Genomic DNA, 12,282 nt, shown 5'->3' on the forward strand with positions numbered 1-12,282 from the left:
CTATTTAGAAATTGGCCCATAGCCACCTGTACCCTAAATTTTCTCTGGGCTACTTGGAAGTATTTACAGAGAAATGTGAGACAGTAGTTGATGAAAACAGAGTTCTTCATCCCAGCAGTAACAGCTAGGTAACTGACTAGCCAAACACTTGGCCCAATCCAGGGAATGGAAGATGCCATTCAAAGCCAGATTCCAGTTTGCTTTAAGGATTATATTTCTGTCATCACATTTCCTTGACAGTCCCACCAACTAAAAATCCCCCAGCAAAAGCCCAGTGATTAAATTCTCCTGGAGCATATTTTTCCAGCTTCTGGAAACAATCTGCTGCAGTGTCTCCTGTAACATCCAAAGGATAGTTCCATTTCTGAGGCTGATATATGGAAGTAGATTACTCACAACCTAATCCATCCTCCCACCAACAATTTGATTTTGAAATGACTATGGAGAGACTGTGGTAATAAAATCCCCATCCACTGAAAGGCTGTTCCTATTTAATATAGTATATCATAGCCGTACTTTCAAAATGATATGTTACCGAAATGTGACTCAGATAAGCAAAATGTCACCATTAGACCTTTAAATTAAACGTAGAGACACTATCATTCATGGTCATATGTAGAAACATTAGGGAAGCACTATGCTGTGTCCAAGGACAAAATAAAAATAAGCTCAGGAGACATCAGATTTCGCCAAAAGCAAAATCCTTGGACGCCCACTTTTATTTGTGACTTACCCCAAGTCAAGTAGATATTCGGACAGAAAGACAGACATTTTTTTTTTTGATATTTTAGGTATCACAGAGTCCCTAATAGAGGTACCTGTAAGTACCATTTGATCCGTGGCAGGTTTAGATGTTACAATTCTAACTATCCGACAGACATTTCTGGCTAGATTCCCATGGTAGTTTGCACTAAGGACTTTCTGAAAGGGGAAAATAAAGTAGATAAAATAATATATTAGACTACCCCATGCATAGAAAATGGGGCTATCAAGTACAACCTTTGGACCTGACAAATAATAGTTGAAGCATCCTTCTGAATGATCTGGGCATCCCATAAATCTGGCAGTGGAACTCATACAATAAGCCTTTGTCCTTGGGTCAAGGATTACTTGGAGTAATAAAAACCAAAAACCTAAAAGAAAGACCTAAAACGGGGCCCCTCTCACCACTGTATCCAACAGTCTATAGTTATTAGCCTTTGTGCAACATCCCAATGACTGTTTTCTACTTCAGTGACATATGTTGACATATGTTGCTATTTTTGCTTTTGCTTTTGTTTTTTTCAAGTCAATTAGGGTGCTTTCTATTATCACTCAACAAAGTTTAGAAGTAAACATTGTTGGAGTGCTCCATTTCCTGTAACCACAGTTCCCACACATGATTATCTGCTCTGCAATTTAAACAGCACTTAAAATTGAGTGGTTCTGCAAACTAGCTGTGGGCCTCTATTTAATCCTTTGCTCATCTTCTATTGCAGCAAAAGGCAAAGATGGCTACACATAGGCAGTACGGAGCTGTACAGACAGCCCAAGCTGAACCAGTCCTCCATGGCTATTGGCTACAGCCCAGCAGCCTGGGCTGACCCCTGGGTTACCTCTCTGAGGTACCTCCAAGCACAGACATCTCCCATGCCACCTCACCATTCCTCAGAGATATAGCACACAAGTTGACATTATCCATGTGGCACTTCCCAGCTCCTATATAATGAAACGGAGGGTTGGGGGGTGGTGGGGACATGCAGAGAGAGTCACTAAATAGTCTTGATATATTTAGTCTTGGAAATGGAAGTGGTTTTACAGTTATATTTCTGCAGGACATTCAGAGGGTTTTAGAAGGCCTTCAGACAATCTTGTGGTCTTCCAAGACTGAATGTAAAGAGAAGAGATAATATATTTTTTTAAAGTTAATGAGTAGTTACAGTAGAATTGTATGGTACAGGGAAAAATAAATCAATGCATGGGGGAGGATGGAGCAGTGCCGTTTATACGAACATCCTTTGAATCTTTAAAATAAATTATACAGGTGAACACAGAAGTTCATGCTACTTGCTGGAAGCAATAAGGATCAAATTTTGTGGAACTCGTACTGTATTCCACAAATCTCCAGGTATCCTGCCTCCTTCTCAATGGGCTATCATGTTCTGTTGTACATCTTGGTAGCCCTTAAAAACTAGTGGCATGGTCTCAGGTAGATTCTTGCAGGAGAGAGACAGATATATGAATTCCATCAGCTTCTTCCAGGGGAGCTGCCCGATCGCAGGGAGGGCAGATGTGATACGCTTGCTCACGTTCTCTTTGCCCGAATACCAGGGTCAAACAGCAGTTTCCAGGTCCTCATGACCAATGACCTTATAGTTCTGACGGCTTTCTAGGTAAGCAGCCAAGTCTGGGTCCCCAGCCTGCTGTGCTCTCTCTTGAGGTGTCTTACCCTATACGTAAATAATGGAAAGAGAGAGAGAAAGAGAGAGAAAGAGAGAGACAAGTACTAGTTATGAAATACAAAAACAAAACAAAACAAAACAAAAATCACAGAAACAGAGCTACCCAAAGATACTTGCTAGTAAGGATCCTTTCACTTTTGGTGTTTTAGAGTTTATAAGACACTTTCAAATCTATTGTCTTATATGATCATTAAATTGAACATGTGCAATTGGTAAATTAAAGGGAAAGAGTTTATCACTTTTGATGGGTGGGGTTTATACTAGGGAAACAGAAGTTCACAGAGGTTAACGGTACACAGGAGGAAACAGTGGGGTAAAGTGAGTTTTGAAACCCAGAGCCTTTCTGGAAGATAGGGAGACAGAAATTACTGAATTTTAAAAACACGGAGACAGGCGTTTAGATTTCTAGTTTAGGACTCTTCCTATTATTCTAAACTTGGGAAATGAACATGCAGAAACTAAAAGGAAGGGATAGTCATAAAACATTTGAAAGGTTTCTTTGTTGGTTTCAGACTTCAGTGAAGTTCTCCCCAATTTATAGCTATTTCATCTCTCTAAAAACTAAGCTGGTTTCTCAATACAAAAGTGGTAGATATTGATTAAAGAAATCTTAGAAAACTTGAAAAGCACAAAGAAGACAAGGACTATCCCTAATCATTCCACCAAACTAAGATAACCACTACTAACCTTCCATTGATAACTAGCTTTTGTCTTTTACATGCCTCTATACATATTTTTCTTTAAAAAAAAAACCACAATTCATTTATGTATTGTTTTACAAACTTTCTTAGTAATATATCATAAATTTTTGTCATTAATTTTTTACATCAACATTTTAAATGGTCATATAATTTCTTACAGACTACTATAATGCCTTTTGTACATTTGTGTAGACACATATACACACACATTTGTATACATATTGATATATTTTTTTAATGAGGTCATTGAATAAGAAGTCAGCAGTAAAGGGAGAAAGTGTCCATTCGTTTGATCGCCTGTAGGAATTACTTAGCATCGCTCAAAATTTCTAATTTTTGTCCAATATATAGTTTTAACTATTTAAAATGTTACGTTAAGTTCCAAAGGAAGGGTAGAGGCATGATTGTTGTACCAAAGAAATAGCTCCATGTACAGATGCACACAAGTTTTATAAATATTATCACAGACTTCTCAGCTTTCATCTTGGCTATCCCCACAGATACAGATGACCTCAATCCAACCGGCTCTACATAGCCTACTGGGGATAGGATAAAAGGGAAGTAACAATGGCTTTAGAATCTTTCTAAAATTTTACCTATTTACTTGAGATTTAGCAGTTTAACCACCAGTTTGAAGTTCCTATGATAATTTTTATTCAATTTGTTTGCAGCCTTAGTAGATAATTGTGTCTTTACTTCCATAATAATGAGATTGGAATTTCCAGGTTTCAAATATTCAGAGAGGTGGCTGAGGTGGGCCTTTGAGTTGATTTCTGAGGAACTGATCTCTAATAGGAGAAATTCTCAGGATGCTGCTTCTCTCCAAAAAATTCCAGGAGAAGTTTCAGTTGTAATTATCACAGTTAACTTCAACCTAGCATCAAGTTACAGAATGGCAAAATTTAAAAATCCTCAGAAAGTAATGAAATATAGCTACATTATTTCATGTAGTAAGATCTCTAGAATATAACGTTGAGTAAAAGTTATATGATATCATGTATGTATGACTTCATGTAGTTAAAAACAGTGAGAGAGAAAAACAGGTATATCTACATGTGAAGAGGGATCATTAAAAGTTTAATTACATCTAGGTCCAGGTTGTGAGGTTTCCAGCAATTTTTGGCTTTTTGGAGCATGTCTTCCTACATTACTAGTTTTCTATGTGAAAACTAGTGTTTCATATGTGAGGGGTTTATAATTATAAAAACAAGCTATTTCTTAAAAAAAGAAAAGATACATACACAACACAAAGTAGAAACAAGTTTCCATGAACATTGAGTTCTTTATCTGATTCAGAAACTTAGAAAGATAAAAAAAGAAGACCTGCTCAAGAGCCAGGTCTCCTGACTCCTGTTCGGTCTGACCCTCTTTTTCATGGCTTCTCTCTGTTTCTAAAATGATCTGAGTTGAGTGTAGGACCAGCCTTTGTGTGGTAAAGAGGCAGTTGCCCTGCTGCGGTCTGAGTGGCCCCGGCAAGACCAACCCTACCCCATAACCTGGCTCCATTAATCCTGACTACAAGTCGTCTATTTCCCAATCAGGTTAAACATCCAAACATCTGAGTGCAAGTAACATCTGGGAAGAACATCACATTGAGAAATTATTACTTTTAGTAGCAAAAACTGCAATGACTTTTACACCAACCTAATTATCTGCCATCTGAAATAGTGTACCCAGTTAGCTAGCCAGACAGGTAACAGATCACTAGAAACCAGGACACAGCTCAAGTGTGTTTGATATGCCCAGGCAGCCAGGGATTTCAGTCAGAGAGCAAGGGTGCTCATGGGCTGCCAGGGAAGTGGAGACTTCTATGCAATACAACTGGCTCAGAAAGGAAAGAGGTTCACTTGGGAGGCAAAGTTATTTCATAAAGTGAACTGCAGATTGAGGAAGCCCCAGGGAAAAAATTACACATAGGCAGATTCTTATCACTTACATAAATCTAATGGAGCTTAAGCCATTAATTAGGTTTCTAAGTAATCTATCTATGTGTCATGGTTACAATCATGGGCCCAAAACCTGAGCTACTCGGTACCTGCGCAATGAAGGCCTCAACTATATACTAAGATTCTTCTCTGTAAGTTTCTATAGTTAAGTGGTTCATTCTTTCCTGGAGTCTACTGAGAGTGTTCTAAAACTCTCAGAGTTTATCAGAATCCTCTATGGCAAGCTTGTCCAAACCGCAGCCTGCAAGCCATATGCGGCCCACGATGACTTTGAATGAGGCTTAACACAATTTGTAAACTTTCTTAAAACATCACAAGATTTTTTTTGCAATTTTTATTTTTTTCAGCTCATCAGCTATTGCTAGTGTTGGTGTGTTTCATGTGTGGCCCAAGACAATTCTTCTTTTTCCAGTGTGGCCCAGGGAAGCCAAAAGACTGGACACCCCTGCTCTATGGGGTTGATCTTCTATGTAAACTAACTCCTCTCTCTCTCTCTCTCCTATCTTATAGGCTGAGCCCTGGGTCAACTCTACTAAGCTACAACTCTTCCTTTCCTCTATCTTTCAACCCTTTCTCTTGGGTGCTCTCTGTAAACTGAAACAACTCGTGGTGCAGCCTGTTCTCAGTTCTTCTAAACAGAATTTCCCCTGAGGCCTCATCTCTGCCAGCTGATGCTATCAAGGTTGGCACACATGTCACATTCCCCATTTCTGGCCTCACTGCCCTCTTATTAAGACAGTTATAAGAAAGTGGACACTGAAGTTCAGATTTACGTAACTTTTGCTGTGGAGAAACCAACCACATTTCTAGCCAAGTGCCACAGGAATCACTGTACCTCAATCAAACAGATTCCATAAACAAACCGATTTTGTTATGTGGCTAGCGTGTTCTGGCACCAAATGAGAACCACCAACCTGCTGAAACAACACTGGACTGGCGTCAAAAGAGCTCAATTTAATTTAAGGCTCAGCTACTGATCCAAGGGTATGTGTAACTTTCTCTAGGCTTTTAGCTCCTATAGCTATAAATGACAGTAATTCCCATGCTATCTAATTTCTGAGGTTAACGTTTAGAGAATATTAGAAAACAAACGGAAAGACATTTTTTAAAATGAAGAACTACATAAACACACCAGATTTAAGACTGCGACCATCTCAAAGCCAGAGCCCACCATCCTGGGAGCTGGGAAATAATCCCTTTGGCACCCATATAAGGGGCCATATAAATCATAGAATTTAAACCACGCTGGAGTAAGTACTGAAGGAAAACCCCAAAGGGGCTTCTCAGTAGTCAGGCCAAAATCTTTGAACATGGTCCTGACCCCTCTCCTTGGGCTTCGGACCTCAACTCCCACGACTTGGCTGCTAGCGTTCAGTAGGACAACCCCAATGTCCCAAGGCCAACGTGTTCAGAGGTTTATAAAGCCCCATAGGCAAGCACACGCCCTCCCTTTGTGCTTATACATTTAAATCACAGTTTCTCTAAATGAAGCACTCTATTTTTTCCTCCTTTTTCCAAAGCCCCAGGCACTTCCATAAGCACAGAAAGGATGTCCGTGCTATGGTCACAAGCAAAGGCAACAGTGCCTGCGATCTCGCCCAGTGGGAGGATGTTTGCACTCACTCATCGAGTTACCTTGGAGTCCGTCTTTCTCAGAGATGCTCCTGCATCCACCAGAAGCTGGCACACAGCCCGGTTCCGCTGGCAGGCAGCCTTGTGCAGTGCAGTCTCACCCCTAAATCAAAGAGGAAACGGGAAACCACCCATAAAGGGGTTGGAGGCAGCAGGGGATGGGGTGAGGGGAGCTGATGTCAGGGTGCTCCTCAGCCTCCTTCCCTATAGGCTGCTGAGATCTTGGCTGTAGTGTACATTCTGGGGAAGTGGGAAAGGGGATTTCTAAAAATTCCTTGAGCTAGTCATCACCTAGTCAGATCATAATATCTGACTCCAGCCCCCTTTCCAAACAGTGTTGATTAACTAGGTTTAGTAATTTTTTAAAGAAGCTACTACCATTTGATTTAGGTGATCGTCAATGCAGTATTAAACAGACTAATTGTCTAGATGTACCTGAACACTGAAGACATTCTCTCTGTGCATACATATGAGTAGAGTGAGAAAGGCACTGGGTGAAAGAACAGGGAGCAGCGTGGAGCACCTCTGGCCCTTCAGGCACAGCACACGGCCCTTGGTTGATGGTCACTCGGCCTACAGTGGAGTATCTCCTGAGAACCTAAGTTCAAAACGCCAGGCCAACACCCACTCTGCTCTATCCACTTTAGATTCTGTGTGAGTGGCAGGTGGAACGAGTGGGCAGCCACAGAGGATATCTGAGAGGCACAGTGAGACTCTGGGAGAGTTTGAGAGCCAGGGCTCTCCCCAGGAGGCAGCAGGCCTGAGGCCAGCCACTCAGTGTGGGAAGGGACAAGGGAAACTGGCTATTTCCCCATCACTGACAGGCTCTATAGGGAGGAGGGTATTCCTATCCTGAGCCCAAAGGCACCAAGATGCTTAATGCCAAAGTATTTCAGGAAAAATCAACAGTAGCCTTTAGAGAAGGCAAAATGGAGTAAGTAATGGCACCACTTACAATCTTGCAAATAGGATGTGCTGGCCTGTGGACCAGCTCTATGGAGTGATAGACAGCTTCTTCCACGGCTCTACTGCTTTTCATTTGTCCTCCATTCTATTCATTTCTACTTCTCCTCCTTCCCACGTGCTTAGCTACTCACCACCTCATTCCTCTCCACACCAATTCATCTTTATACCTTTTCAAATATGGCTTTCAGGATTAGTTGTACAGCCTAACTTTGTTCCTGTTTGGGGAGGAGTAACTATTTTGCTGCTTTAGAAATAAGGTTGAAAACAAACATTATCATCAGTTTAGACACCATCCCAGAGCTGATGACTTTTTCAATCGGGATCCCTTCTCTGAACCACAGAAGACAGAAGATAGAGTGACTATGTTCTTAGTTCTTCAGTGGTGGTTCATAACTTGTGCTGTTCTAGACTAACAGAGAGAAGTTATGCCATTACATGTGCATAATGCCTCAGGGCAGTAGGGTCCCATTTTCTCAGAAACCCCAGTTGAGAAAGAACAAATGTGATGGGTACATTAAAAGGTAAGTGTAATTATTTAGACTTCTCAGCATTCCAAGATGCACCAGTGCAGAAGTACGTTGCTTGAAGCAAGCTCTAAATGATGATTAGCACTGACTATGGAGGCAAGCATTATGACAATTGTCATCAGTTTCTATTGTGTAATTTTTTATTTAGGCAATTAGCCCTGCACAGTTATGAACAAAGTTGAAAGTGGACTTTGAATTAATTAAATTAAAATTACCTATGATATGCCCTATAGATTACATTCTTCTCCCAGATATGTTCTGAAGAAAATAACCTAGACTATGTAATAAAAGGCAACACTCACGTTTCACTGTCTGCCATATCCAATAACTCGGAAGGTCCTAAATAAGAAGAAAGCAAGATGACCGTCAAAAAATAAGCTCAAAAACTAAACATTAACAGAAAATCTATAGTCACAAAATGAAAATGCCTTGGAAAGCTAAATTTGGGGATAGGAATAATAAGACAAAAAGAAAAATAAAAGGATCCCTCTACCTCCTCATTACCAAACTCCCAGTCTCCATGAAGCAATATGTACAGAATGGTAGATACAAAAGAATGGTATGGTCTCTGCTGTCAAGAAGCTTTCAATCAAGTTTACAAAATAAAATTGGAATAGAACTGAAAAATAATTAAGTGGCTAACTAGGGAGAAAGGGGCAGATCAGGTGGGGTTTAGGAATCAGGGCCATAACTCATTCTCAGACAAGTTGCTTGGGATGGCATCTCATGAAGCATAATATTAAGGCTGTACAACATTATATATATCATCTAGGGTACAATTTCACTTTTTATAAAATTTCCCTTCTCAAATACTATGCATATACATCAAATGACTATAGATGCATCCTTAGGAATGGAAATATTCTGTGAATTTCCCTTTCACAATGTTTTATGTGTTCACGAATTAATCCATTCAGTCTACAAACGCTGCTTGGAATGTCCACCTTTCTAGCTCTGTACCACTGCTTCTCTCCCTGCCACCTCTTGCCTTCTTCAGCCTGTGGGTATCAGCTGAGACTTTTTTTCCCCATAAAGCCCTTTATGATCCCACTTCAAGCAGCTTATTAAACACCTGCCTATACAATCCCTCACTTTATGTACTGACCCTATTTCCTATAGTTGAATGGGTAATAGGATTTATAATTCAAGTGGGGACCACCCCAGACAAGGGGGGATATATGATCATGTTACTGATCATGACACTTAACAAACTACTTTAAAATAACCTACTGATTTATCTCTCCCTATAACTAGACTCCAGAAAACCCCTTAAAGTTTTGGCCCATGCTTTGTCTAGCATTGTGTCATTCCTTGGTGCCTAGTATAGAGCCTGAAGATAAGCAGATGCTTAAGTATTTGGTTGAATGGATGAATAAATATGCTTGTAAGTGTCAGGTATTGAGTATTTTAGTCTTTAGAAAGATGATCCTGGGGATTTGCTCTCTTTATCGGTGGATATCATTACTATTAAAAATTAACTTGTCGTGCATAGCAAGAAGGGGTGGAAGAGCTTATCACTCTCACCATGAAAGTCATTGGCCAAGGACAATATAACAGAGATGTTATGGGATTTCACAATTCTCCTGGTCATTCAAATCATCTTGACCTCTTCTTTTTCACACCTGCTATTCACTGGGACCAGGTGAATCTTCTCTTACAAAGTCTCTCCTATTTGTCTTTTTGGTTTGTCCTATTTGACAAATAGACTTCCTAACAGGTATCTACCTGGAACATTATTAGCATGCAGAAGTAGTTACTAAGAAAGATAAGAAGGTCTTACATTATCTAGATTTCTAGGTTTCCAATACATCATATCTCCCGCTTACTTCCAAGTATTTAAACACTGGAGCTCACAGTCCTTCATCTGGAACTACATTTCCTCAATTTGTTCCCAGGGTTCCATTTTCTTTTTTCACAAAAGCTAAAGTGGTAACTGCACACTCAACCACGTATTTCTCAGGCTTTCCCAGCTCTACCTACCCAGAATAGCCACCTGTCTAAATCTGATATGTTCTTCAAAGGCTAGTCTGTGACAAGGTCCTCTCAAAAGATGACCTTTGACAGAGGGAATGTATTCTTTCTCTCAACTCCCAAAACACTTATTTGGTTCTACCCTCATACTATGTATTCACTTTTTGAATACATGCCTTCCATAAACAAATTTTTCTATATCTGTTGAATATAAGAACACCTCAGTTGTTTTTTGTATCCTTCTAGCACCTACCCTATATTAAGGAAACAATAAAGAGTTAACTCATGGCTCTTTATTCCTTGGTCCTGTGATTCTAAGAAAACATGAATAATGATCCTCATCCTCCCACACACATCCCAAAAGTGCAGAGCAGGACAGGACAGTGACCAGGGGTGAGGTTTCTCGAGCCATCCCTTCTTGGTTAAAAATCCCAGCTCTACTACAGACTAGGTCTTGGCCGAGTCTAATTAATCTCTCAGCCCTTGGTTATCACACACATAAAGTCAAATTAATAATAATTATCTCACAGGGTTGTTGAGAGTTCAAGAGGGCTGGGCATGGTGGCTCACACCTGTTATCCCAGCACTTTGGGAGGTCAAAGTGGGTGGATCATTTGAGGTCAGGAGTTTGAGACCAGCCTGACCAACATGGTGAAACCCTGTCTCTACTGAAAATACAATAATTAGCCCAGCATGGTGGTGGGCGCCTGTAATCCTAGCTACTCAGGAGGCTGAGGCAGGAGAATCTCTTGATCCCAGGAGGCGGAGATTGCAGTGAGCTGAGAATGCGCCACTGCACTCCCACCTGGGCAACAGAGTGAGACTCCATCTCAAAAAATAAAAAAAGAAAGAAAAGAGTCAATACACATAGTGTGTTTGAAACAGTGCCTGGTACACCATAGGTACTGCTTCAACTTTAGATAGCATGAAGTGTCCTATTCTCTGTCCTGATACAGGTCACACTATGTCAAGATATGGGATCCTCAGTGAAGGAAGGTGGTATGAAAGGGTTGTTTTACTCCCACTTACATGTGAAGCCACTTGTTGACTCAAATTCTATGTCCTGAGAACTAAGCACCTCAGGCCTATTTAGCTGCCAACAGGGCACTCTTTACAACGTCAGCAAGGGGCTTAAGTGCCCAATGGTCCTGTTAAAGAGTGCCTGTCACCTTCAGAGAACATTCTAATCTGCTCCTCTTGAAAGAAATTCCATGAATATGAGCAGCCTAGACTCATTAGTAGCTCTGTTCCCATTGGTACTGCTAATTGCACAACTATTTAGGCAACAGAGGCCTTGTTTACTTTTCTCCTTCATTCAGCACTGTCATTCAGTGCTCTCAGAGCCTTGTCACGGTGAGTCCACAGTCATCCAGGGTCTAAGCCTCTATGCAAGTGAGGGGATCCTCAAGCATTTTAATCGGGTTAGCATAGCAATAATTTGACCATATGAAGGTGGGGACAAGGGAAAAAGCTGTTCTTCACAATTTGTGACCAGAATCACTACAAATGCAGCCAACCCAGAATTATTCCAGAGCTGATGATCCAGTCTGTGAGTCAGGCATGCCCGCGGCTACCCATCACTTTCCCTCCCTCTGTACCCTTTCATCCTCGGCAGCTGACAGAGGTGAGAGGCAGAGGCACTAATACCAAGGCAAGAAACTTTTGCTCTTAATTAATATCTTAAAAAAAAAAAAACGCCAATTAAAGATTTGGGGAATGGCTCTCAAATAATCAATTTAATTCATTTCATCTTTCCTTATTCTCCCATCAACATAGATGATCACAAAATGGCAGAACATGTTGAACACTGGACAAGAAGAGGCAAAAGTAGCAACCAGCTGACTACAGAAGAGAATGGGCAGCTATTTTTAACAGCACAGGTACATTTTCTAATCATTCGTGGCCTGCTTTAAGATGGCTGTTTGCATAATGCTAGCAAGGAAGGACTTATAGAGAGTGGATGCCAGGAGAGGCTTAAGACAAGGCTGTTCTTCTCCTTATTTGAACCTGCACTGCCCAATGGTGAGCTGTGCTTTAACTGGACAATGTGGAGTTTAACTGTACCCTGTGACTTTTAGTGTAGAAACAATAACACCTA

The 12,282-nt window shown here is 40.7% G+C and overlaps 1 protein-coding gene across 1 annotated transcript in view; it reads right to left on the reverse strand.

The window, feature by feature from the left end:
- Positions 1–587: 587 nt before the first annotated feature.
- The window catches only part of DGKI (diacylglycerol kinase, iota), a 461,461-nt gene continuing 449,766 nt past the window's right edge, over positions 588–12,282 (reverse strand). Inside the window, exons 32-34 of the mRNA XM_011941272.1 lie at positions 8,516–8,552; positions 6,724–6,823; positions 588–2,429 (exon numbers count right to left, since the gene is read on the reverse strand). Of these exons, the coding sequence (XP_011796662.1) occupies positions 2,313–2,429; positions 6,724–6,823; positions 8,516–8,552 (254 nt within the window). The 3' untranslated portion in view covers positions 588–2,312. The remainder of the gene's footprint in view (positions 2,430–6,723; positions 6,824–8,515; positions 8,553–12,282) is intronic.

Source organism: Colobus angolensis, unplaced genomic scaffold (assembly GCF_000951035.1).
Source record: "Colobus angolensis palliatus isolate OR3802 unplaced genomic scaffold, Cang.pa_1.0 Scaffold2, whole genome shotgun sequence".
In the NCBI taxonomy this organism is placed as follows: Eukaryota; Metazoa; Chordata; class Mammalia; order Primates; family Cercopithecidae; genus Colobus; species Colobus angolensis.